At 41.0% G+C, this 27978-nt stretch overlaps 1 protein-coding gene across 7 annotated transcripts in view; it reads left to right on the top strand.

Annotated features, from left to right (window-relative positions):
* Positions 1-27978, top strand: part of ARID4B (AT-rich interaction domain 4B) — an 83894-nt gene that overhangs the window by 13574 nt on the left and 42342 nt on the right. For all 7 annotated transcript variants that reach the window (XM_081186199.1, XM_081186198.1, XM_081186201.1 and 4 more), the window contains exons 3-6: positions 16337-16447; positions 17901-17966; positions 22779-22869; positions 27668-27747. In XM_081186199.1, coding sequence (XP_081042325.1) covers positions 16337-16447; positions 17901-17966; positions 22779-22869; positions 27668-27747 — 348 coding nt within the window. The remainder of the gene's footprint in view (positions 1-16336; positions 16448-17900; positions 17967-22778; positions 22870-27667; positions 27748-27978) is intronic.

Below are 27978 nucleotides of genomic sequence, written 5' to 3'. Positions count from 1 at the left end.
CGGGGACCGGATCCAGCCCAGTCTCCTTCTAAATCCAGCCCGTGGATGGTCCGGTAATCAGCATGTTTTTACATGAGTAGAATGTGTTGCTTTTATTTAAAATGTATCTCTGGGTGATTTGTGGGGCATAGGAATCCGTTCACCCCCCCAAAAAAAATATAGTTTGGTCCCCCCACAAGGTCTGAGGGACAGTGGACCAGCCCCCTGCTGAAAAAGTTTGCTGACCCCTGCTTTAGAGCCTTCTTGCCCCAAAATGGCAACTAGACATTCTATTTTGGGGACTACAATGGTTTACGAACCCATTTGGTGCCTAGCTTATATATCTGAGTTTCTAAAATTAGGTGCATTAATGTTGAGTAATAAACACTCCTAGTGAGGAGGAGGAAAATGAACTCCTCTCTGTAAGGTCAGTCATGGGAAAAAGAAAGGGTCTGATGGACCAGTTGCAAAAATTATCCACTGGCCACTTGGGCTGATAATATCCACTGTTGCTGTTCCTTCTTGTAAGATTAGGTATAGCAAAATCTGACTTTATTTATTTATTAAAATATATATTGCTATTCATTTTTAAAAAACAGTAGTTTACAACAAATATATTTATGATGTAATTGTGGCTTTTGGGTATTCTAATGTAAGGTGGTTCTGTTGTAAGGTTTTAGTCTACTGTATTAGGTGCCTTGAGCATCTCTGGGTAGGAAAGCAGGATATAAATTACCGTATTTTTTGCTCCATAAGACTCACTTTTCCCCTCCTAAAAAGTAAGGGGAAATGTGTGCGCGTCTTATGAAGCGAATGCAGGCTGCACAGCTATCCCAGAAGCCAGAGCAGCAAGAGGGATTGCTGTTTTCGCTGCGCAGCGATCCCTCTTGCTGTTCTGGCTTCTGAGATTCAGATTTTTTTTTTTATTGTTTTCCTCCTCCAAAAACTAGGTGCATCTTATGGTCTGGTGCGTCTTATAGAGCGAAAAATACGGTAACTAACAAAGTTTATGCAGTGAAGAGAACTTTTATGGGCTTTATATTAGTGGCCTGTAGTGAAGCAAATACTTCTGAGAGATTAGTTCTAGTACATACCTTCTTTCCTTGTTCATAGTAGACAGATTTTTTTTTCCTTTTCAGAGGAAGAACTGAACAAGGTGGAAAGCTAGGCTACAGTCATTTAATACTAGGGAGGGACAAGTGGTGCAAAGATTACAATGGTATAGAAATTTTAGTAGGGGACAGTTCTGCTCATCTGAAATCTCTAGCAGTATTGTAATATTACCACTACATAAATTTACAGGAAGACCAATTTGTACAACTCTAATAATCCCGTTTCCACTGTGCAGCTAAAACTCATTAAGAACTTGAGTGAACTGCCTAGCTTGATATCATCCATAGTATTTTAAGTTCGCAAGTAATGCAGTTAAACACTGCAGATGCTTGCAGAGGTTAAGCGATGCACACACTTGAGACACTATGGGGATTCAGTTTGTGTGTCATTCTGTCACGTTTTTGTGGAACAATGTATTTATTCCTTCATATTTCAAGCATTTTAAAGTGTTTTAATGCTGTGTTTTATAGTGTGGTAACACACTCTGGAAGCTTCTCATGAAGGGATGGTAATAAACCTAAAAATAATAATACTGCCATGTTTGTCGTCTTGGGATCTTTCATGAGGAAGGATGGGGAATAAATTTAATTAATAAATAGGTTTTTAATAGGGCAGAGGAAGAAAAAGACATTGTTTTATGTACTTTCCTTGTTTGAAACTCTTTAGTCTTTCATGACTAGTAGCTAGTAGAATCAAGATGAAATGTTTAATGGTGTCGCATCTTGCAGCTTCTCCCAGCTGCTTAGCTACAAATGGTAAAAATGTTGGGTAGGTGTGTTAGCAAGCAAGATATGAGAGGAAAGAATGGGATTGTTTGTTAGTGCTTGTGTGTGAGATATGGGATGCTGAGAAGGCACAAATATCTGTTTTTCTTGCTTTTATATGTTTTTATACTGTTTTATTGGTTTTTGGTTGTATTTTTGTTTTAATGGATATTGTTCTTATGTACTACATAGTGTGCACTGCTTAGAGATTTTTGAAATATTAAGTGGTTTAGAAATGCATTCAAATAAAATAAATATTAAGAGCCAAGATCAAGGGGGAGGGACTGGGAGTTAGATAAATAATGTGCTTACTATCTATTCTTCCATGAAGGTTTTTACATAGGAAACACCTGTGTAAGGAGGGAACCCATGAGAATTTGTTCCTGGACCCACTCAGACATAATTACTGATGATAAAGCAAGCCTGCTCCTTTATTCTGTTGAAGACAGCTGTGGCTTCATAGCAGCTGGCCCATCTCCATGTTACTTTTGATTTGTTCTGGAAGCTGGAAATGTCTGGTGCAGTTTCTCAGAATGCTTTGGGAAGTTGAAAGGAGTTGGAGTGTGGTACATGTGGGAGCAGGAGTGTAGCTTGGGAAAGTTGGAAAGCCAAACCTCTGGAAAGGCCCTAGAAAGCTGATTGTTAGGCTAAATAGAATGCCAGCATACTGGCAGATTATTGGAGAGCCATTCTGTATTGTACGGAGGCTAGACACTGCAGTGGCCCTGAGCAGAAACCATAGCACACACAACAATAAATTCATGTAGGCCTAAAGTGAATAAACTTGCATCAGTTGTAATAATCTTAAATGTTACTTGATAACGGCATATACCATTTTTACAAACAGGATGATTAAAACTGTTCATTTACTCTGTGTGTGTGTGTGTCGTCGTCCCCCCCCCCCCGCCAATGTAGAGCTGTGAGATTTAAGAACTATGGTGCACTTTATTACATTATTTATTACTGATACTGTAGGTTTGAAGCAAAATACTTTTTTGGGGGGGGAATTCAATTTCTATAGTTTATTATCAGTATTTAATCTGCACCCTCCCATGTCAGGTTTGGGGAACCTTGGCACTCTAGTTGTTGCTGAACTACAACTCCCAGCAGCCCCAAGCTTGGAAAGCAATTTGGGTCCAATGCAGATTTACCAAGCCATGAGCCAGCTTCAGAAATGTGTGCATATTCTCCTTCTTCCCTTATCTTTCTGGAGTGAATTCCCCCCTTCCCTCCTTTGTTTGCTCCAAACATGGTTTAGATTCATCAGCTGGTGACAACCATAGTTAAGGCTAATCAACTTTGATATAGAACAAGGGTTACAAACAAATTCTGGTTTAGAGAATCCTAGTTATGATGGCCATGGCTAATAGTGATAGAGATGTGCTAAATCATGGTTGAGGCAACTACAGGAAGAGAGGGCTGTATTTGCTCCAAAGTAGGCAAGTAGGTCTTATAAGCATGCCTTAGACCGGTTTCCTGTTTGTAGGGAGCCATCATTACATCTACATTGAACTATAACCACGTGCTAAACGTTTTCCTTGAGTGGAACATGGGTGGGGCTGGGTGGCTTTGTGTTGAGTAATACTACCATTTCAGTCACAACAGACAACTCTTAATCTCAGTGGTCAATAAGCCCCTCTATATAACACATCAGCCATAGACCCATCAGAAGGATCTGAGTCCCACTGTGATACCAGGAATTCTACATAAACAGTGCTGAGGACACTATCTCCAACATGTTTTGATTGGTGCCTTTGTGAAGGAATTGAAAAAAACTGAAAATGTATCAGGCAGCATTCCTACAACCTAGGCCTCCTTCTCCAAAGCACAACACCATAACCACACAACCACAGCAATAGAGGAAAGAGAGATACACAGTGAGTTCTTTGGAGTCTCCAAGAGCCCAGTCAATTTCATGCTCCTTTCATCTCCCCACCCTGTGTGCATCACCCTGAGGAATACCAGCCATAGAAACCTGAAAAGGGACCATATGGGGAAGCTATTGCCCCATGAAAAAGTGCAGGCTTCACATACAAGAGGAGGCAGGTGTGGTAGCCAGTTACAGTGACTGATGAATAGCCCATTAGACTTTCTCAGGTAACTGCAGGCATACCCATGCCCCAAGGTGTCTTGGCAGTGCTGTTTCCACAATAATAGCACATTCACCATGCTGGCAGTAGCTGTGAGTTATTTTCATGACATGGAGCTATTTCCATATACCTGATGAGTCCACTTGGCTACTTATGCCGTTTACCCATTGAAGGAGATAATGTAGTAATTAACTTACCTATATAGTCTAGCGAATTGTAATGAACTCTATCCAGTTTGTCTGTTCTGTTCCACATGCTATAGCTCTTATCTTGCAAAGAAAAGGAGCCATTAGTTCTTGGCTAGAAGTAGTAGTAGATGGAAGTGTTCACCAGTAAAAGCACTTGGGCTCCCCACAGTGTTCCCTGGCGCAGTGTGAAAGAGTGGGTTGGCTGGCTCTCCTTCAGCACATGTGTCACATCTTTTATCCCTTGTTTGAGTGATACACTGTGGTTTAAACCACTGAGCCTATTGGGCTTGCCAATCAGAAGGTCAGCAGTTTGAATCCGTGTGACCGAGTGAGCTCCCGTTGCTCTGTCTCAGCTTCTGCCAACCTAGCAGTTTGAAAGCATACTAGTGCAAGTAGAGAAATTGGTACGGCTGTGGTAGGAAGGTAAACGGCATTTCCATGTGCTCTGGCCTCTGGCACGATGTTCCGTTCCGTTGCACCAGAAGCAGTTTAGTTATGCTGGCCACATGACCTGGAAAGCTGTCTGTGGACAAACGGCTCCCTCAGCCTGAAGTGAGATGAGCACTGCACACCATAGTCGCCTTTGACTGGACTTAACCGTCCACAGGTTCTTTACCTTTACAATCTGTTGAGTTTCATTTGTTAAGCAAGTACACAATAGTGGAAAGAGAAGCAATGTGTGTCCATGAATATTTGATTTTTTTGCATACCTATCTTCCTTCTGGGGAACAGGACAGGAGAGTGTGCAGGAATACTCATTTGAGCAGGGCTGGCCTGAAACCTTTGGGCGCCTCAAGCAAGATGTGCTACTGATGCCTCCTCATCCATGCCCCATGGGGTGGGAGGAGACCAGTGGCAAAGCAGCTGCTCTGGGGGAACACCCCCTTTTCTCCAAGAGTCTTGATGAAAGGGGGTGTTCCTCAAGGTATTGCTGCTGTTCTCCTTATCTTTGGCTTTCAGCTGTTTCTTTGGCTTACCTGTATTGGAAGCCACTGTCGCCAGGGCCAGATTGGGATCTTCCACCCCCTATGCCACCTGAGCGGGTTGTCTCACGGCACTTCATTGATGCGCCCACGTGGCACACATTTCTAACCACTTTCCACACCTCAGAATTTGCTGCCTGAGGCAGCCGACTCATGGTATGGTCCAACGTCCTCTAAGCCACCCTCCCTTGCTTACCTTTTGTAGGGTTCCTTGCACTTGCAGCCCTGGTACAACAGCAGCGTTCTCATAGTTGTTTGTATTGTATCTGGAATCCTTTGGCAGGGTACCCATAACAGGTTTTCAGAAGACCGTTCTTCATCCACTCATTACCTTTTTTATCGTTGCTGTTGTTTCTCCTAGGCTGCTAGATGTCTGTTGGTTGTACACAGTTATCACTCTCTGCTTTTTCTAAAGACAATTATATAGTCCTATGCTACATTTTGATATCTGAGTTGTTCCCTTTGTGAAGCCTACACTTGATGCAGTGTGTCAATTGCTACTGAGTTAGGCTGTAACCCTAAACTGTGACTGACAACAGCAGGGCTTTAGGAGTAGAGCAATCAACACTACATCCACAACCCAACCATTTGTGCTGGCCAAGGCAAAAGAGTGAGGGGACAGGAAAGTATAATATTTGTGCTATTTTTTTTTAAAGTAGAAAAAGGTCATTAGGCATGTCCATGGTTCTTTCAATTACTTTATTTTTTTATAGAGATGTGTTGTGTTTTTGCCTGCTCCTTTAATGATGTTGGAATTGTTTTATATTTTTAACTGTATAGAATCATGTCCTGGGAACATATGGTTAAAATATTCATTTGTTCAAAAAAGGACCATATTCTGAATTGTGTGTGAGCATACACATATGAAGTAACAAATCACAGTTTTGTAATTCATACTTTTTTCATTTGCTTGAACTTATTTTATACTCATGATTTTCTCATTCTAGCACATAGAATAACATGTGTGTAATACATAGCAGTAATTATATATTATTTTATAAATGCTAAGCATTGCAAAAAAATTGGCAAAACTGCTGAAAACAATAGTACAAAATGCAGTGATACTGATGGTCCTATTTTAAGCTGCTTCCCATTCTGCAGAGGAATAAACACCCACGCAGTGGTGTCCAAACTTTTTTCAAAGAGGGCCAGATTTGATGAAGTGAAGGGCCGTGGGGGCCGACCAAAGGGCCAACCAAAGTTGTTGACTTTTTTTAGGGTCGGATTGGAGTTGTTAAGGTTTAGGATTGGAGTTGTTAAGGTTTTTTTTGTTGTTGTTGTTTTTAGGATTTTACCCCAGGTAATAAACTGCCACAGATTAAACTGACCAACGGGCTGGATAGGCCCCTGAAACAGACTTTGGACATGCCTGCTTTAGGGAAAGAAACCATGTGTGTTTGGTTAGGAATGGCTTTCTCTTGCTTCTTGACCAATTTTTAGAATACATGGAGTGGCAGTTGTATTGAAGTAAACAGTAACTTTTGTAGATATTTATTGTTACATGCTTGTTTTTTGTTAGAAAAGGTAATGTGAAGTTGTTCTTAATCTGGAATTATTTCTGTTGTATCTTCGTAATTTGTTTTGATCACACTAAAGTCTACTCAACATATAGATAGGATTATGCAATCCACAATTAGTTTATGCTGGCAACTTCTTGCCATGGACCTTGGAGCCAGGAGGACAAAGGAGCACAATTGCGGTTGTGTGGGGAAAGAACTTAGAAGTGGCCAGCTTTGTTGGAATCCTCCCTCCCTTTGCATAAAATTAATGGCAACAAAATAAATGCCAATTTGAGTTAATTGAGAATCCAAGAAGGCTACCTCCACCCAACCTTCTTTACCCACCTGAAGCCACAGTAGAGCTTCGCATAACAACTAATAGTGGCCAGGGACCATCCAGGACCAGGAGTACACTAATCCAAGTTTAGATAGCAACAGTCACCTCTTTGGGCTCTGCTCCTATATTTTTTTGAACAAAGACCACAAGAGGTTGTGCATAGTCCAGGGAGCCTGTTGCTGAGATTCTTGGTTCAACTAGAACTCTCCAAGATGAAGTGAAGGAGGCTTACAGGGGTGGACAGGGAAAGCTCTAGCACAGGGGTGTCAAACTCAAATTCATCGGGGGCCGCATCAGCAGTTTGGTCACCCTCAAAGGGCCGGTTGTATCTATAGGACTCAATATGCACTCAATATAAAAACAAGGGGAGGTTTCCTGAATGCATGTAAAATAGAGGTTTCCTGTGTAGAACGGCCGGCGCCGCTAGAGGGCAGACGTTCTCTGGCTTGTAGGCTGCTGAGCATGCGCTGAAGAGGCGGCTTTCTTGTGTCAAAAAAAAAGAAGCGAGAATAAAAGGTGAAGGCTGGTGGCGGCTACACGGGCCACATGATGAGGTCTGGCGGGCCGGATTTGGCCCGCGGGCCTTGTGTTTGACACCCGTGCTCTAGCATATATGTTGGTGATAATCAAAACACATGCTACTCACTAGCATATTGATAGCATACCCCACTCTAACCCAAATAAAATAATCTTGTTGACTTTCAGAAGAAACCCAAACCCCATACCCTTATACTAGGACAAAGGCACATTACTCATAGTCTGTGTTAATGAAGTGAAAAAAGAAGCCTGTGTGCATTTTCTAAAGACTTTCAAGCTTGACCTCTTTTATCGGCAAAGCAAGATTATTTTGCTGAAAACAGTTTGAATGGGCAGAAACATCCTGTGGCTTGGATTTCTTCCTTGTGGCATGACATTGAATTAATTACACTCAGGATGTCCCAGGAATTCTCTACCCTTGTCTTTGTCATGAAAGTTACTCAGGTACCTGACTGGACCTCTCTGAAAACATCTTTTAACATGTTGGGGGCATGAGTCATCCCCACTGGATTCAGTCTTCCCCACTCAGACTGATCCTTGCTCCTCTACATGGCAGTCTCTTACTCAGGAGGCTGCCACACAAGTTCAGCTGTCTTGGAACACTCCTGGAAAGTCTTTTCCAAACTCTCTTTTAGTATTCTTTTAGTCCCCTTGCCTCAATTGATCACAGAAGCTTGCTCCTTTTTGTCCCTCTTTCATTTAGACTTTAGCTAGATTCCTTACCTCTTACACCCTTGCCAATTGCCTCCAAACCATGTTTGTTATTTTGTTTCACTGGTATTAATGAACCTCTGTACAAAGGCACCAGCCAGTGTCTTTATGAAAGAAGGTGAGTGAGTTGGGCTCATGGGCTACATTATTCACCACTCCATCACAGCCTGAGCCTTATCAGAGAGAGGGAGCATTTCCCACAACATGCATAAAGCAATCATGAAGTGTGATTACTCTTGTGCCCTTTTGTGGAAGGATCCCCTCCCATCACAAAGAAAACTCAGTAAATTTGAGATAAGCAACACCTTCTCATCCCTTCCTCACCAGGACAGGTAACTCCTGCATCTCAGCTTTCCTACTCTTCTCTGTTCTTCACATTTCTCTGAACTCAAGAGAGAGGACAGCTACTAACCTTTTTTGTTGTTGTTATTGTTCCTGGTTCTTTCTCTTTTCCCACAGTAAAGTTCAGCTTCACTTTTACTCTTTCCCCTTCATCTTGGTGATTAAGCCATGGGTAGGCAAACTAAGGCCCGGGGGCCGGATCCGGCCCAATCACCTTCTAAATCCGGCCCATGGGCGGTCCAGGAATCAGCATGTTTTTACATGAGTAGAATGTGTGCTTTTATTTAAAATGCATCTCTGGGTTATTTGTGGGGCATAGGAATTCGTTCATTCCCCCCAATATAGTTCCCCCCCCAGGTCTGAGGGACAGTGGACCAGCCCCCTGCTGAAAAGCTTTGTTGATCCCTGGATTAAGCGAATGGCCCAAGCATAGTTATTAACTCATTTCTGTGTTTTTCTGTACTAGAATTTTAAGCCAAAAACCTGCCTTGTTGTTTATTTGTTTATATTGGCATATAATCTTTACATTTATTTATATTAATTTATAAATAAATATTGTATTTGCAGCTGCATCATATTAAGAATACTCCATACTAAAGCCCCCAAGTTTAAGTCAGTACAATTCTGTTTGTGTAAGCACACTATAGTCACCAGTAAGAAAGATGGAGTTGAAGTACGAGAACTGGGGGAGAAGAGGGTAAGAGGGTGACTAGAGCAAACCTATCTGGACTGAGCTCAACTGAACACAGGGGGTTGTATTCAATATATTGCTAAAGTGAATGTTCTATCAGCACAAAAGTTTCTGCTTGTGGGGCGGAACACTGTCCCCTGCCTTGCCCCTTAAATCTGTTCTGGATGTTTCCCCAACCCTCCAGAGCAGATTTGCAGACTGCACAGGCGGAGAAGAGGAGAGAATCCCTTTGTGCTCGTGCTAATCCTTGAGCTTGCACAAAAAGTTGAATACTTCCCAGAGTTCTAGTTGTTTACTTTTCATGCAGGTTCAGATACATGTGGGATGGGTTTTTCTGCATCGAAAAGGGGAGAAGGGGACCTGGAGTCCTAGGAGGACCAAGTTTTCCCACCATGGGAAATAAGTGCAAAGCACCTAGAATGAAAGAGAGGTTCCATGTGCAACATTTTGGTTGACATTCCTCACTTTGATGAATGATAATTAGTAGTGATATGTTTACTGGTGCTCAGAGTGCCTCAGGCATCAAGTTTCCTTCCCCAAAGCTGTAAGATGGCCAGTTAGTAGATACACCGTGTATGGCTTGATTGCCACAGGAATCAGGCAGTGAGGAAGACCCCTGCATATTCCAGTTGTCACCTCTCTCTGCATAACTTGAGAGTCACTCCTGCTGCAGATGCTAAGGGATGAGCTTGCTCTGGTTCGCCTAATTTCACCTGTTTAGTTCATCTTTCCAGACAAAATGGGATTTCATTGAGTCAGATACTGTACTGGCGCAACTTAAATTGGCAGCAAGAATGAACTCCTTGGTATAACATCATATTAAAATTACATTTTTGAGGTGCATCTCCAATTGTATTCCTGTTGTGTAGCCTTAATCAAAGAGTAGCGACTTTCCCCCCATTAACACCTAATGTGAATGCATGTGTGAAACATAATGTATTACTAAGCCATGACAGCAGGATATGTTGCCTGTTTCACCTTGTCTCTCTTATGTCATCTGAAATGTTATACCATGTCAGGTCTTTGAATGCTTTGGAGATGATTATATGTTTATACATGTCTTAGTTTGCATTCTTAGTTTTGTTGGCAAGTGTGTATACGGTGCCAAAAAGAAGTTTTTGACAGACATTGTAACCCACATGAAATTCATTTGAAATTATTCAAAGACTGATTGGACTTCAATGAAATGTATAGTTGCTGTGTCTAGCAGCATTTGTTTTTCCTCCATAAGCCACATATTTTTATCTGTGTCTTTTTGTGGGATTTCTTTGGCAGAAACAATTCCTGGCATGTTAGAATGTGAAGGGTTCCTTCTCACCAGCTGAGTCTTTCAGCTGGCTGGGATCACCAAGTACCGTAGTGGTAATAACCCTTAGTATTCTGAATCACACCTTTTAGTTAAGATTTTGAAAAATATTTCTTTTAGATGCTACATTGGGGGGGGGGTGCGGGAAGACAAATTGTCTTATATTTATTATGTATTAAATGTTTCTGTTGCTGTTTCTTAATCTTTTGCATGATCATGGAACTCAAAGTACTTTCCTAAAAAGCCAATAATTTTCATTAAACTAGAAGAATCTTTTTTGGTAGTTAAAGCAGAACACTGTTAACAAAGAATATTGTTGAAACAAAATTTTTAAAAAAATCCTTCCAGTACCACCTTAGAGACCAACTAAGTTTGTTATTGGTATGAGCTTTCGTGTGCATGCAACTTTAGTTTTCATTTCCCTCTACTCCCAAATATATCTAGTAGGTGGAATCCAGGCTTGCCCTCTATGAATAGAAGGACTCAGTGTTAGAAACTGGGGAACGCTAGGAGCCCTGTGGCTCCTGGGAGCTAGGTTGTGGGTGGCAAAACAAAATGTCTAGGCATCTTGGGGGGGGGGCTGCCCCGCTACCAGACCAGGCAGCCTCAGAGTGCAAAACAAAAACAAAAAAACAGGGTAGTGCAGCAGCAAAAGACACGTGTTGTGCTTTGCTGTGACATCACACCTCCCTTGTGCAGGTGAGATAGTCTCTAGCTATAGCAGCGCTGCTATTCAGTCATGTCAGGTCTTACACTTTACAGTGTAAATGCTTGTGGATGTCAGTTGAGCTACAGCAGCCCAGCTGGTATAAATTGATGGTGGATTGGATTGGAACCTCATATAACAACTTTCATAAGTCCGAAACATCTATGATGGTTACAGTGTAATTTTGTATCACAAGGCTAGGCAAAGTTGGCATGGTTTTTATTTGGGCAAAATTTTTAACCCACCCAGAAAAACCATGCACGTCTTAGTTCTTGCTTTTCTGGGGTTTTATTGTTCCATTTGGATCTGTTGGGTGTTAGCCAGTGATGTTGTTCCGCTAACACAAGAACCTTTGACTGTGCAGAGGAACTTTCCCTTGCTCTCCTCTTGCACCTCCCTCCCCAAACCTGTTCTGGGGTGTTCCTTCAGTGTTTGATCCCTGTATGGCACAGCTGCGTATTCCCGCATTGCAGGGGGTGGACTAGATGATCCTCTGGATCCCTTCCAACTCTATGATTCTGTGTCTATGTCTGAACCCTCCAGAGCAGATTTAGGGAGGATGTGTGGGATATGGAAGGAGAGGAGATTTCCATTCTGGTGTGTGTGGGGGGGGGGTGTAGTGTTTGCTGTCTTTTTATAAACTGCTCATAGACTGTTCTGGTATGAAGCAGTATATAAATGTATTTCATTGATAGGTTGAGAGTTAAATTATCTTCTTTGATCAGAACTGTTTACACAGAAGGCTGTAGTGTGCTAGCAACTGGTCTTGGGGAAACTGCTCAGTAGCAAAGCAGCACTTTTCTTTCCCCCTCTCTATAGCTTTGTGCACTTATACTACAGCTGCATAATTCTTAGAAAACGCCTGGTTCTTCAGAGCCAGGATTGCCAGCAGCCACAGCTGAGCACTATGATGAGTGAACTCCTAGCTCTTTTAAGCTAACAGGCAGATAACAAAAATATTCTGCCATAGGTATGCTAATTAACACATCTAATGTGATTTTTGTTGGAAAAAACAATGTAATCACAAGGCAAGCCACAAGTGACAGAATGTAATTGTCTGATAAATAACACTGTACTATATTTCCCAACAGTTGTATGCAGCTACCATTTTCTGCACACAACTGGCCCTTTTATTTCCTGTTTCAAGGAAGGCTATATTTTATACAACACAATGTCCATCATTAATTCTATAAAGGATTATGTTACACTGTGTTTCATTTTCATGTATAAAAGCTTGGATAAAAAATTCATGTTCAAACTGAGCCCCCACCTTGTAAACAGCCTAAGCTTGGTTGGTTTCCTTGCCAAATCTATAGAAATCTTAAAAGTGGTTTTAAGAAATGGGATCAAATTCTGTTTGTTGGACAGTGTGACTTCAATATTTTATAGAATACTTCAAGCTCAAAAGCTTTAAAAAGGATATTGGCCCAAACAAAGATATCAAAACCTGGGTTTTTACACACCAAATTAATGTTTCTTGATTCCATCTGAAACAGATCTATGCATCTTACAGTTTATTAGGGGAAGCATGTTGATAGCAGAATTAGTGCCTGTTGAAATATTTCTGTGCTCTTGATAAGTGTAAGAGCCCGATGCAAAAAAAAAGAGCAAATAGTTTTTGAGAAAAATAATTTTACAGCTTATTCACCAAGTTGATTCTCACAGTTCCTTGGGGGAAAAATAGGAGAGGTAGGGAATGATTGGTGCATTTTAAAAGTGCACCGATATTTCTAGATTCCTAGGTAATGGAAACAAACAACTTTTTAGATTTACACTATGTCTTACTGCTTTTCCGATTTAAAAAGAAAATCTAAAAGATTGTGTGAGCTTTGAATTAGCAATAAGCTTATACAGGAAGCAAAAGTTATTTGTGATGAGAGTCCTGCACTTTTACTGTTTGGGAAAGAGGTGACCCATGTTGCCTAAAGCATCTGTCCCTCAGCAGTCTGTGCCTGAATGTCTAGCCCCTTGCCCAGCAAAGAAGGGGCTTGCTTTGCAGTTTAGATTTTGGAATTGGCTCCCTGAGGAATTCCCTGAAGAATCTGCTGCACCAACAGAAGTTAGGCAGAGACTGCAGAGCAGGCTGCTCCACCTCTTCCTTGTTGGGTCCTGATCTAATTTCCCTCCTCCTGAGTTTAACTTCAGGAAGGGATACCACAAGCAGACAGGCAAGTGTCTGGCTCACTGCTGGTTCAGGGCTTCGAGCCTGGTTTATTCATGCCTGAGAGCCAGCTGTATATTTATGGTGTCTCCCGCATCTGGGCAGAAGAAGACAGGAGCGCTTGCAGTTCAGCCCATAAAGTACAGCCTAAGAGCCTGGGAGCACCTTCCTCTTTGTTCTTCCTTGTGTGCTTGTGCATGTCTTGCCACCTCCCTCTCCCTCTCCAGCAGCTGTGTGAGCTCTGAGTGCTGTCCCTGTCATTGCTGCCCTTGGATCCCTGCACTAATGTTAGTTAGGGGCTTGGAGACACACAGGAAGCAGCCATAGACACCACCTCACCAGCCCTCATTATTGACACCTCATTGACACACTGTCCCATTAGATCCATTTCTGTTGAAAAATATTGTGGCTTGGGGCAAGACAGGTGCACAGCTACTGTAGGTGTGGGAGTGGGGAGAAAAGGGCAAGAAAAGGCAGGGGAAATGGGGGAGCAGCTCTGATTCGCTCTAGGAAAAGCAGCTTCCCTAGCTGTCAAGTTGAAAGGATACATTCAGGCATAATATTTGTAACATTTAACAACTTTAAAAATGTGCCCCCCTGTAATTTTTGTAACAATATTCTATACCATCTCTATGGAAGTTTCCTTGGTCTCAGGGTCAAGATCTAGATTAATATTGACTGGCTTAGCTATTTTTGATGTGATCAATGTCTAGCCAAGGTCTAAGCAGATTAGGTTTCTAGTTGCTTAAACAGGTCCTGTTTGACAAGGATAGAAGGAGATGAAATTTGCCAGGCATAATGCTTGGGAACTGAATGAATGGAGAACTACCATGAGCATGATTCATAATTTGCTTAGAACAATATGAGGACTCTTTTTTCAAAAGTTCCATATAGAATCATAGAATTGTAGAATTGGAAGGGACCCTGAGAGCCATCTAGTCCAAACCCCGTGATGCAGGAATCTCAACTAAATCAGTGTTTCCCAACCACTGTTCCGCGGCACACTAGTGTGCCGCGAGATGTTGCCTGGTGTGCCGCGGGAAAAATTAAAAAATCCGAAAGATTTTTTTTTAAAAGTCAAATTTTTGATTGGGGCGCCGTCCCCAGAGGGAGGCGGGCGAGCGCGGGGCTCTCGGCGTCTGCCTGCCTGGCTGCCTGCGAGCTCGGCAGGCAGCGCCTCCGTCCGCAGCGCCCGCCTCGCGGCTCTCATTCCCTGCCCCTGCCAAAGCTCACCCAGCCAAGCCGCGCTCTCCTTCCTGCCTCGCTTTGCTGCCTCCTCCCCCCCCACCCCCAAAGCTTGGAGGTTCCCCGGCAGGAAGGAGGGAACTTAATCCTCTCCAAGGGCTGCGGAAAACAGACATGCAAATGGGGGCTTGCCAGCTCTTCAAGCGCCGCCGGCTTTCTTCGGGAATTACCGCCCGCCGAGCCCGGTAACGCTGACAGGCCGAGCCGCGGGGCTTGGCAGTGCAGCGGGCAGAGTGTGGGAAAGGGTGGCCGCCACGCGCCGGGCAAGGCGAGACTCGACGGGGAGGACACCGGCAGCAGCGCCCCCCCCCCAGAAACCCGCTCCGGGCAGGTAATTCACAGAGAGTGGACAGAAGGAAGCCTTAAAGGGCTTCAGCCTCCCAGAGTGGCGGGGAATAATAATAATAATAATAATAATAATAATAATAATAATAATAATAATGATGATGATGATGATGATAATAATGATAATAATAATAATAATAATAATAATAATAATAATAATAATAATAATAATAATAATAATAATAATAATAAAATTGACAGGTGGTGTTTTTCTAGGTGAGGGGGTGGGGACTGTAATAACAAAAAAATCAGCTGTATATCAACCGCTGTTTTGCAATGAGGAATTGCAAATAAGGAAGATCAAAAGGAGAATGTTTTTTTTGGGGGGGGACTCTCTTCCTCTTCCTCCTCCTCCTCTCGTTCTTGCTCCTCTTCCTGGCAAAAGGGCTGCTGAGACCCCTTCTCTCTTGGGTGCCGGTGGGTGCTGTGACGTTGACGCTGCTGTGGCAAGTGCCTTTACTTAGCAGAGTGCATCCCCCTTTACACAGGAGGGGAGGGAAAAAAATTGAAACTTACACTTTCGTGCGTCCCTCCCGGCGTGACGCTTCGCGCTGACATCACGGGGCTGTAATGGTGGTGTGCCTCAAGATTTTTTTCATCAAACAAGTGTGCCTTTGCCCAAAAAAGGTTGGGAAACACTGAACTAAATCATACATGAAAAATGGCTATTCAGCCTCTGCATAAAAAGTAGAGTACATCACCTCCCCAGGGCATCTATTTCACTGGCAAACAACTCTTATCGACGGAAAAGGCTTCCTGATGTTTAGCCGGAGTCTCCTTTTTTGTAACTTAAAGCCATTGGTTTGGGTCCTACCCTCCAGAGCAGACTAAAACAAGCTTGTTCCATCTTCCATGTGTCAGCTCTTTAGATACAGTGGTGCCCCGCAAGACGAATGCCTCGCAAGATGGAAAACCCGCTAGACGAAAGGGTTTTCCGTTTTGGAGGTGGTTCGCAAAACGAATCTCCTATGGGCTTGCTTCGCAAGACGACAATGTCTTGCGAGTTCCTGCTGGTCCCCCCCCTTTTTTTAAGCGGCTAATCCGCTTATCAGCTGATCCGATCAGCAGATAAGCCGCTAAAAGCCGCTAATCCGTCAATGGGCTTGCTTCGCAAGATGAAAAAACCGCTAGACGAAGAGAATCACAGAACGGATTCTTTTTGTCTTGCGAGGCACCACTGTATTTGAAGATGGCTATCAATTTCAGTATTCCCATTGAAAAGTTTTCACTGAAATTTAGTAGTGGATTGCTTATTCTTATAAGTGTAATAATTTTGCCTCTTTTGAAATATCAGGGGAGAGATTAAAAGCCAGTTGTTTTCCTTTTTCTTCTCTTCTAGGCCCTTGATGAGCCTCCATATTTGACAGTGGGCACTGATGTGAGTGCAAAATATAGAGGGGCCTTCTGTGAGGCCAAAATCAAGACAACAAAAAGACTGGTCAAAGTCAAGGTATGTATGTGTGTAATTTTTCATTTAAAAAATAGCATATATTCAGAGCACTCCACAATGTATGGGTCTTGAAGTGAGGCATTTTAAGAGGGATGAGTTAGTGAAGTACTTCACTAGGACTGAGTGCTCAGTTGTTCTCCCTCTCCAGTAGATTAACTTCCTAACAGTTTCTAAGATCACTTTGAGGAAGGGACACAAATGATAAGCAGCACCAAAATGTCATTAGTGTTGTTTTAAAAGCAACACCAAAATGTAGACGTTGCATAATCATTTAATAATCCTGCTAAATTTCATTATGCCACCAATATATCTGAAAATAAAGAAAAGCTATAGCCCTCTTCAGGTGTTCTGATTAGGATTTGGGGAGTCTACAGGGATAAGCACACTACATCTGTTTGTTTCCCTTCTTGTTTTGTCACCCTTCACAAGTTGGAAGGCAAAGTTTTGAAGCAGGAAGCCTCATGTGGTGGATGTTCCCTGTGTATTTCAAAACCCTGCTTTTATAAAATAATCATTTGTATTAATGTAAAGTGCTGTTTGTTTTTAAGCAGTTTAGTTAATCAGTTAAATCCAAATCTCCTGCTCAAAACACTCAAGTTCTATGGGATTCAGTTTTCTATAAATAGACAGTATAAATGTATGTATCTTCTTTTGTTTGTGTGTAATACTTCAGTCATAAGCTAATGATGTTATTACTGATTACTTTTCTGTGCCACCCTTCCTTCAAGGAGTTAGGGAAGCATGCATGTAATAATCTCACAACAATTGATGCTGCTTCATGGCTGAGCAGGAATATGAACAAAGGTTTTCTTAGTCCAACTCCAGCATTGTGTCCTTTGCATTACGTCTCGTTTTCCTTTATAAGGGAAAAAAAGCAAAATAAATTAATGGAGATTATAAAATGGGTGGCGCTTCTAATGTTTTAGATTTTAGTGGCAAATAGAGCCATAAATAGGGGAGACATGCTATATATAGTTATTTGTCTGCTAGTGGCATAATTTGCAGCTACTGTAGACTGGCTAAGCTCAAACTCAGAAATATCTGTACACCATGTGGGGATGTTGAAAACGGATGTGCCCTAGTTGTGGAATGCCCTTCTGTTAGATGTATGTTTAGTGCCTATTATTTTTTCATTTTGTTGTCAAGTGAAAAAACTATTCATTTGCCCAGGCAATTGTAGGATATTAGCTTTATTTATTGCTGGAGGTTGCAGGCCCACTCTGTCCTTGAATAAAGGCCTGTATTTTAATGATTTGGGCTTTAATCATATTTGCTCTTATTATGAAGTGGATTTTTAAAATTGCAATTTGGATGAGTTTTAATTGTGTTGTTCACCACCACAAGATTGGTTATAATGAAGGGTGGCCTAGAAACATCCTAAATAAATAAATAGTAAAGATAGCTATTCGTACACTTGCTCTGCTTTAACAATCCTTTAAATTGTGCTTTGCAGGTAACATTTAGGCATGATTCATCAACTGTGGAAGTTCAGGATGATCACATAAAAGGCCCTTTAAAGGTAATATATTTGAATGATTAACCATGAAAAATATTTCCTAACAAATCAATATATTTACAGTGATGTATATATAGATATAAAGTTAGGTGTAATTATTGAATAATCCTACTACATTGCACCACAATTACCTTGTGAAGAATGAACAGTTATTATTTAAGCAGGATATAATATAGTTTGCATAGTATTAAAATCTGAGCTGTTCTGATCGATAGAATTTAAGTAGAGTAGCTTGTTTCTGGCATGGTACGTACAGTGATAGAACAGATTCTGCAAATAAATGGGTTGGGATCCAAAGGATAACACACAGTGTTCTGGCCTCTCCTTTTCACTGCAGCTTCCTGGGCTTCCCTTCCCCAGCCCAGAAAAGCCACTCCTGAGGGTCAGGGAAAAGTACAGAATGGTGTGTGATATGTGTGCCAGGAATTGACAACACACATTGCTATGCACATGTGGAAGTGTCTTCTGTTCACTTATTGGCCTCTTTGGATCTCGGATCAAGTGTTTTGTACGGTGTCTTGGCGTAGCTTATGCCATTTCTTCTGATGAAAAATTTAGGCCAGGTCTAGTATGCTGTGCGGAGAATCATGCAAGGGACCTGTGTTAGTCTTTTTGAATTTAAGTCTCCCGCACCCCCTTTGAACTGCTGGACCACATCCCCATCCCCTATCACAAACTGCTTTTGATACACCCCTCAGTTTGAAAAGTGCTTATCATGTGGTTCAGGGGCTGTACAAGGACTAAAGTCTTGAGCCCCCATTAATAGCTATTAGATTTTTGACTGAGCATGTTAACGAAAGTGCCTGGCTGGGTAATTTTTTAGAGTCCAGGACAATTCTGGTCTGTGGGAGTTGGACTAGATGACCCATGTGGTGCCTTCCAAATTTACAATTCTGTGATTCTATGATTATTTATTTACAGAAATTTATTGAAATTATTGTAGTGAATGAATAAGTGTAGGAAAATGTGTTGGGAATGGATAATCTTGTGAATTTTGCCATGAAGACAAATGAGCAGGATACTTAAATTCCTGTCAGTTTCTCCTCACAGATCTTTCATTAAAATCCATGTATTTTTTTCTGTTTTCCAGTTGTTTGGCATATCTAAAACACATAGTTTGCAATTAACTACATTCAGAACTGCATGCCTGAAAATATTACTTTTTATGGAATATATAGTGTTGGCTTTGAGATTAACAATGAATTTATTATTTTAAGCAGTATCAAAATTTTAGTTTTAATGGGACAGACAGTGACTGCTGCCCACAGTGGCCTTGACCGTATTGATGCAGCTGCATACTTTGCTCACTCCCACAGTTGTTGGAAAGGTTTCCTTAAATCCAGTAGCTGCCAGCAAAGCTGTTTGTTAGTTGGAATTGTTGGTTGCTGCTGCAGAGCAGTGAAGAGAGAAGGGAATTCCTGTTGTTATCTGCATGTGCTAGGAGGCAGGGGAGCATTGTGATCAGCACTGTGGAAGTACACTGTTGCTGACAGGCAAAAGGGGTTGTTATACTGGCAGTCAGCAACCACACACACACACTTTCACAGTGCAGACTGTGAGACCCCTTGCTTCAGCACCAGCTCCTAATGTTTATGACAAGAACTATCCTATCTCCCCGTCAGCAGCTTCTAGCAGTGCTGCTCAGCTCACTGATTCACTGGCTGGTGCTGCGTAAACAAGACCATATGCCTGGTTCCAACCAGAAGAATGAATAGTTTAGAGACTTCTCATAAACTTAAGTACTTTTATTTATATGCTGCCTTTCCATAGTTAAAGCTATGCTCAAGGCACCTTACAATATAAGAAAAAGACATAATTACAAACATAAGTAGTCATCAACAATAAAGAAAATGCCAAAAAGTACAAAACCAAATGGAAAAAAGATCCACTTAAATCATAGTATCTAAAACAAAGATGCAAAATACCGTATTTTTCGCCCCATAAGACGCACCGGCCCATAAGACGCACCTAGATTTTAGGGGGGGAAATAAAGGGAAAAAAATTTATTTCCCCCCCAGGTGCGCTGCGCTAATCCAGAAGCTTGGGGCAAGCTGAGGTCAGCGCGCCCCAAGCTTCTGCGTGCCGGCAAGCAGTCCGCTGCCGCCCCAAGCCTCGCGCACCCGGTGGGACCTCCTGCCGGGTGCGCGAGGCTTGCAGACACTCGCCCGAAGCAGGGGGAGCCCTCCAGAGGGCTCCCCGTGCTTCGGGCGACAGGCTGCCGCCCCAAGCCTTGCGCACCCGGTCGGACCTCCTGCCGGGCGCGCGAGGCTTGCAGGCATTCGCCCCATAAGACGCACCCCGATTTCCCCTTCATTTTTGGAGGGGAAAAAGTGCGTCTTATGGGGCGAAAAATACGGTAAATAATATCAATAAGAGCAACAACCCCCCTCCCCAACAAAAGTACCTAGGCAACACCCCAGCGTAAGCAGCCTCAGCTATTGTAGCAGGAGTCAGTCAACACCCTGCCCTCCCAGGACAGGTGGGGAAAAGGCAGGGAGCAGGCAGGGAGCAGGTCTTCCAGGATTCAATGGAGTTCTCATAAGCACATCCTGCTTCAGCCAGAGATGATCTGCTATCCCTTTTCTTGCAACATGTTTCACTTTTCGTGGTGTGACGCAAAGAATATGTTTGGTAGTTAAATTCTGCTGCTTTGGGTGTATTTCCCTGTTTCCTGGTGGAAACAAGCCATTGCAGGATTTAACTCTGCCCTCCTACCCATCAGGTGATATAAAAAATGATGTCAGCTTATGGACAGATGGACGTGATTTGGGGGAAATGGCTTGGTGGGCCAAGCGTGCCAACAGGCTGGAGGTTTCTCATTCCTACCCTAAAATAAGCAAGTGTAACCATTAGACTTTACTGAAATGGTGTGTGTTTTACTTGCTGATTCCTTAAGTTGTTGAATAAAGCTCCACAGTCACTCGTCTAATAGTGAAAACAGCACACGGCAGAAAATTATTGTTCCTTCTGGAGAACAATGAATGGTAACTGCCCTTAAAATGTAAAACAAGTGGTGGTATGATGGAGGAAATGTAGTTTCCTTTTTGTTTTCTATAATATTAATTGCTCCTTTCATAAGAACTCTCCAGGTAGCATAAGACAGGAGACAGAAAGGAAATATGGTGGTTAATTTAAAGAGGCATGCAGCTTTTTTTTTTAATATAGGAATATTAAAAATACTACTTTAGAGCGAAAATGGGTGACTTTCTCAGTCCCTCATCCTCAAAAATCTAATAGCTATAATGATTAGAGATTTTCTTTCTTTAATCTTTGAGATTCAGAGAAATTGAAACATCAGTGCCTACTTATTTAGACTTTAAAGGCATGGTAGAAAGAAGTTTGTTTTTTGTTTTAGGCAACTATTCTAGGGAATAACTTAGACCATTAGCTCTTGTTCACCATCTGCTGGCAGTAAGGAAGTAGTAATAGGCAGATCAGCATTTCTGAAAAGTGCCTTTTGGAAGCATTTTGGGGTAAAAGTTGGGAAAGCTGTCTTTTAAAAATAATTTAGGCATACCGACTCATAAAAAACACTTGTTTCTAAGCATAATTTTTGTGTACTCCAGGGTAGCAGTTCTATGCTAATTAATTGATTTTCTTTGGCTTATAGTTCTATATACTGAGTTGAATCCAGATTTTTCATGAGTGGAGCTCCACTCATAAGACATTTTCAAAGGGGGATACAATTTTCACTGATTTATCCTTCCCCTTTCAGCCTCATATCCCCCCCTGCCACCCCTCCCCCTGCTCTGGTGGGTTGAAGGACCCTTCAGAATAGGTAGCACAGGGGACTGCAAGAGGAAATGGTGATAATTATCTCCTTTCCTTCCTTCAGTGGTGGCTTCCACTAGATCTTAGTCCCAAAAAGCTCTTCTGTTCACTGGATCCAACAAAAGGTGGTGTGTCCCATAAATAATAACTTCACTGAATGTTTGGGCAGGTGTGTTATACATTCCAGCCATGTCTGAGCAGTCATGTTATACTATGTGTTCACTTTGGTGGAAGTCAGTAATGTATGTCTCTGTTTTTTCATGAACCTGTGTCGTATGTACTAGTGTTTTTTAAAATCTGAGTTCCGGATTATTGGTTATAATAGTTATATTTAAAGGTATAAGATAACATCTGGAGGAGAATTTCAAAACTGCAACTTCTGTAGGCCAGGATCCAAAGTGTATTGTGAGTGCACCATGGCTGTTCATCTCCCCTGTCCAGGTACTCCTGAAGGTCAGGAGATCAACCTCCATAGCAGGTGTGGGCAACCTTTGGTCCTCCCATTCCCCCCCCCCCTGAAGTCCAACTTCCATCATCCCTGACCAGTGTAACAGGAAGGGCTGCAGCCAGAAAAGAAAACTGACCAGCTGCCCCATTTGCCCATCTCTTTGCACACAGTTCTCTTTGAATCTTCATCATAGAACATATTTTGTCATTTTTTAAAAAGATGCCTTCATATAATTTTGTACATTGCATGTTCTGATATTTATAGCTTTCTTGGTTTGAGTGAAACAAAATTCACTTGTGAAATAATCCTATTAAGTAGTTCTAAAAGGCACCCTCTTGGTACAAATAGATATATAGTTTGAAGTCTGAAAAGTAAAACCTGACATACATTAGATTGCCTCAGAGGCATGTTACAGAGCCTTGTGTGAAGATGGTATGTTTTTCAGAATTCCCCTTCCCCCAAAATGCAGCCACACACACTTTATCTGTAGATTGGTTTTTGAGAGCAGAAACTGAATTTAAAGGAATAAAAAATGAAATGTACAATATTTTCTAATTATTGCCTTGGAGATTACCTAAGTGGCTTTTATGTTTTAGGTAGGAACTGTGGTGGAAGTAAGGAATCCAGATGGAACATATCAGGAGGCTGTCATCAACAAATTAACAGATGCTAGTTGGTACACTGTAGGTAAGGAAAAGCAACTCCATTTTTCACCAATCCAAAAATTACAGGTCAGGAAAAATATGTGTTTTTTCTTCCATAATAAGTAGTGAAATTGAGTTCTTGTTTTTTTATATTTAGTGAGTGTTTTCTTTAATTGAAATCTATATATGGCTTCTTAAGAATATTCTTGGACTTGCTGCTTGACAACAACAGGCAGTAGGCATGGAGATGGGAATGGGGAAAATGAAGAAAATATGGCAGAAGAAAATAGAATAATGCAGATTTATGCAAATTGGTGTGTGGGGGGGTTAGTTTTAGTTTGAGATTATTCAACAACATTTGAAAGGGTCTCCCCCACCTTTTGAAATTTTAAGAGTGTTCCCTGCCACACAAAAATACAGTTTTATTGAATAGTATTTATACTGCTGTTTTCTTTTACAACCACAACATGTGGGGAAAGTGTAGAATTTGACTAATAACATGTTCATATTAATTTTCTGTCTAAGAAAGAGGGGGCAAGAAAAAGGGACCATTTGATTTTCAGTGAGTCCTGTGGTACCTTGAAAAAGACTAAAGACAACATATGAGAAATCACAGTGCGCCTGCTTCTTAGATGCAGGTTTTTCTGAGCTACATTTTTGGAGTTGATTTTAAATTAGAATTAATGATGAAACTATAGTTCTAGTTGGTATGCTCATTCAGGCACTTCAGAATGATGATTTGTTTCCTCCTCCAACAGCCTTCATGACAAATATGTATCACTTTAATATTGATGCCTACTAAGAAAAGATAACATTTCTCAAGATGCAAAACTTATTTGCATGCATTTCCAGAGTTAATTAATATTTCCATAAGCCTTGTTCCTTTATTTATTTTTTTATAAGTAAAGTTTTCAGATTCATGGAGGGCGGGATAGGAAAAATCCAGTAGATCTTTCTCCTGTAAAACACTGCCTAGCTTCCAGCTTACAAATTTGATTTTAAGACTCCAATGCAAAGTGTACTTATTTGAGAGTGAGCTCCACTTGAACTTACTTCTTAGTTTTGAGTAAACATGCATACATTCAACATTTGTTTAACGAAGACTTTTCAGTAAGAAGTGCAGCCTTTTGCTCTTAATTAAAAATGCAAACAATATTACAAAGGCTGCTTTTGCACACAAATCAGGCATGAGCTGTGTGCTAGTGCGCACATCCCTAGTGTTCCCATTTCACTCCTTCTTTCTACAGTAGATAAACAAAGCACAAACAGTCAAGCTTAGAGGTACATGCAAACCTGGGATTCTGGCTTGTTTCACTCAGCAAACCATGATTGCTATGCCAACAACAAAGCATGACCTTCAAGTTAATTGTTTTGTCTGGCTGAAACACACCATGATCCCAGGTGTAGATTTTACACTGACCAAGCCTAAATTTGGCTTTTAATTGATTTTATTAGTTTGCATTTCATTATATTTGTATAAAGCAATGTATGCATGCAATAATAAATGAATAGAATAGAATAGAATAGAATAATAAAAATAGCCTGTTGGTTTGTTTATCCACTTGTGGAAGGGAGACGCAAAATAGGAACACTAGGGCTGTATGCATGAGCATGCACCCCATTCATAGTACTGTTTAATCGACCAAACCTTATGGCTTAGAAATATGTGCAAACATAGACTAATTTTTGGTCTGAAATAGTAACCCCTCCAAAGAAAAGGAAAGAAATATCCAGCATCTCTTGATGCTATTCCTCACTCTTATTTTCTGTTTCTATTACTTTTTGGTATTTAGTCTTTTGCAGTTCAAAATAGTTTGAAATGTTAGAACTGAGTGAATGCAAAAAGGCTGAAGATTGAAAGGGAAGATCAAGCTGTACCCTCTGTGTTCACCAGCAGTCTCTTTAAGCTGCAATCCTTCTTGCTCCAGTGGATTAGTATACATAGGATAACAGAGTGAGCATTCTCCCACAGGGGGACTGGCTTGGCGTCCTCTGTCTCCACACATCTTTTTTAGTTTGATTTCAACATTTCAAACAATAGTAAAAAAATTAAAAGCACCCTCCCATTTACCAAAGAAGAGAGGGCCTATCACCATAATTACCCAGGTGAATGGATTTGTAAAAGCCCTGTTTAGAGGCTGCATTTCTACCATAAATAAGTACCTGGCCAGTACTCTCCCCCAGTAGAGATGGATAACTAGTGTGTGAGGATCTCCAGAGGCCTCCAGCATGCAAGCCAGATAAAATCCTCTAGCTATGTAACTGGGGAGAGAAGACCAAGAAAGAAAAAGTATTTGAAGATTCTCTAGAAGCTGGACTAATTGAAACTAAGGACAAGAAAAAGACTGTGTCAGTCCGAAAGTGGAGGAGGAGACTCCAAACAACTTCAGTCCTAAGTTCTTCTAAAAGCAGCCCTCCGAGTACTCTAAGCCAAGGTGGTAGTGGCAGCACAAGCCCACAATCACGGTTGGAGATTACTGTTGAGATTCTCAAATGTTTGGAAGGGTTGGAAGTGGAGAATGTCATGCCCTGAAATTTCAGAAGTTCTTTCCTGTCCATTGTCTAAATATCAGAGGATCACCTCGGCATTTCAGCAGTTCCTCCATTAAAGACATTAAGCTAGCATCTCACTAAAGCAAAGTACAGGGGGTTATATTCAGGAAAAGGGAAACACATTAAATTTTGGACTTCCAAAGAATCCTTCATCATCTGCATAAATACTGCATAAAGACCCTGTGCTCCTTACTGACTGGGCTTACATCATCTATACAGTTTACAACAACTATTCAAATATGCAATAAGAAGCATGTAAAAATTTGAAATTGGAGATCATCAGCTGTTGCAGAGATGCTTTCTTAATTGTCTGCATAAAGCTGACAGCAGATCTTACCAACAATAATAGTTGCAGATGACCAGTAGCCTTAACTCAGAGATCTCAGTTCCACTCAAGGTAGAAAAATTGTTAGGTTGGTGGACTTCAGGGTTACCCTTGATATATAGCTTCTCATCCAGAAATCCAGTTGGGTCATCTAAACTACAAATGCTGATCTGAGCACATGGGAGGCCCACTACACGGAGGCATTGATTTAGTGATCACCAGAGGATCTCAGAGGAACATAATCTCAGGAGTATAAAACCTTCTGGAACTCAAGCTGATCGGATTGGCTTTGCTCTACTTCTCTTACCTTCTACAGGCACATCATCTCCTGATCAAGATGGGCACTCAAGGTCTGCATCAAGAGAAGGGGGGCCCTTGATCAAAATTAGTCTGTGGTACACAAAAAAGGGACCCTCAGTACCTAAAAGGGAAACAATCTCTAAACCTAGCAGATACTATTCGGTGATATAAATGTCTGCAAAAAGATAATGCAGCACACAAATAAACTCTTGAGTATTTTATTGATAAATTGGAATATTGTCCCTTACTGAGCCTTCTCCAGACTCTGCTTTGCAAAACTCTCAAGAAGAAAAATACCTACACAGCCTAATTCCCTAGAGTACAAAATTGCAAAAAAATTAAGATTGCAAGAGTTTCATATGGAATGTTTTCCATTATTAAAATTTTGTCCTTTTATGAAATATTGAATGCCAAAGTACATCTTAATGCTTTGACTGACTAATATGGGGAATTATTATTAGTGATGGACATTGAAAAGAGAATTTTTATTTTTCTTCTTCTCAAAATCTGATTTTGTCTAGGCAGCTATTATTCAAGGACAACTTATGAAATATCTGTTCAGTGTGTTATACATGTCAACCTTGTAAACAGAATGCATTAAGACAGTAGAAAATGCAGAAACATGTTGTTAAAGTATAGTGCATTTATATAAATTAGTGATATTTTGTGTCATCTACACTTTACACTTCAGTAACTCCCTTTAAGGATGTATTAAAAATAGAGAAGTATTTAGACGCCAGTTTAAATAATAGGATTATGGGCTCCATGGAGCATTGGCTTGATTTTGGATGCTGTAATCTTATAAATTGGAATTGCAGTTTCAAGTTGACAAGTCATTTAGAAGAATGTGCTCTTAGAGAACTGTCTAAGTGCATGATATAAATATTGGTTGGGAATTTGTTGAATAAGCAGAAAGTGCTTTTGTCCACAAATAGGCAGGTTGCTGATCTTTCCTGGATGCATCCACTTGTCAAATTGTGCTCCAGGGGATCCCTTGACCTTTCATGAATTGCTTTTGGGGAAAGGAGGAGGATTGTAGTAAGGGAGCAGAAAAGCCTGTGAATCGTAGTCCTTTGGATCCTGGTCACTTAATTTGAATTCTATAAAAGATATTGCCAGATGACACAAAAATATAGGCTAATAATTCCTTTAAGCTCTACTACTACAATTGGTTATACAAATAACTAATGGTTGAGTCCTTAGAAAGTTCATAAATTATGCCTAATAGATTGCAATGAATTTATAGTAATGGGCAAAACCTATTTAAAAGTGAAAGAGAATGCCTCGAGTTCTTTGTTGATTTACTTTAATAAATAGCTTGGCCTTCATCAGTTTATCACTGATCAATCTTCTTAAGAGTATTATGCCTTGCAAAGGGGTTGGTTTCATTAAACATACAATTAAAAATTATATATACACATGCACAGACACATTTTTAAAATTTGTACACTCTGTTCAATATATTCCTGTCATACTTTGGGTAGATGCCAAAGCACATTTAGGAATAGTTAATTCTTAGTTACTGTTTAAGTGACTAGGACTTAAATTGTACTTGGGTCTATACTGAATCAACTTTAAGTCATAAGACAAGATTTGCTTGTTTTTAATTGTAATTGGACAAATAGATTAATAATTTGTGTTTCCTTTTTATGTTTGGTAACAGTATTTGATGATGGAGATGAAAAAACTCTTAGACGTTCTTCACTTTGCTTGAAAGGAGAGAGACATTTTGCTGAAAGTGAAGTAAGTATTTCTGATTAAATGAGAATTAGCTTCTTTTTGTAGATCCATGCTATTCTGAATTTTATTTAGTTATGTTGAAGGAATCTGGCATGTTATCCCACCAATTAAAGGAATGTAGTAACATGGCTTTCTGAAAATAATGGATCATGATGTGAGTCTAAGAAATCATTTCTGCTTATTGAGGAGACCTTGCTGTTGAAGTCATAAGCTCATGCTACCATGTCTTAAGCC

This window comes from Podarcis bocagei (genome assembly GCF_964188305.1).
Source record: "Podarcis bocagei genome assembly, chromosome: 3".
In the NCBI taxonomy this organism is placed as follows: domain Eukaryota; kingdom Metazoa; phylum Chordata; class Lepidosauria; order Squamata; family Lacertidae; genus Podarcis; species Podarcis bocagei.
The sequence above is the reverse complement of the archived record's forward strand: the minus strand, read 5'-3'. Positions and strand labels throughout refer to the sequence as shown.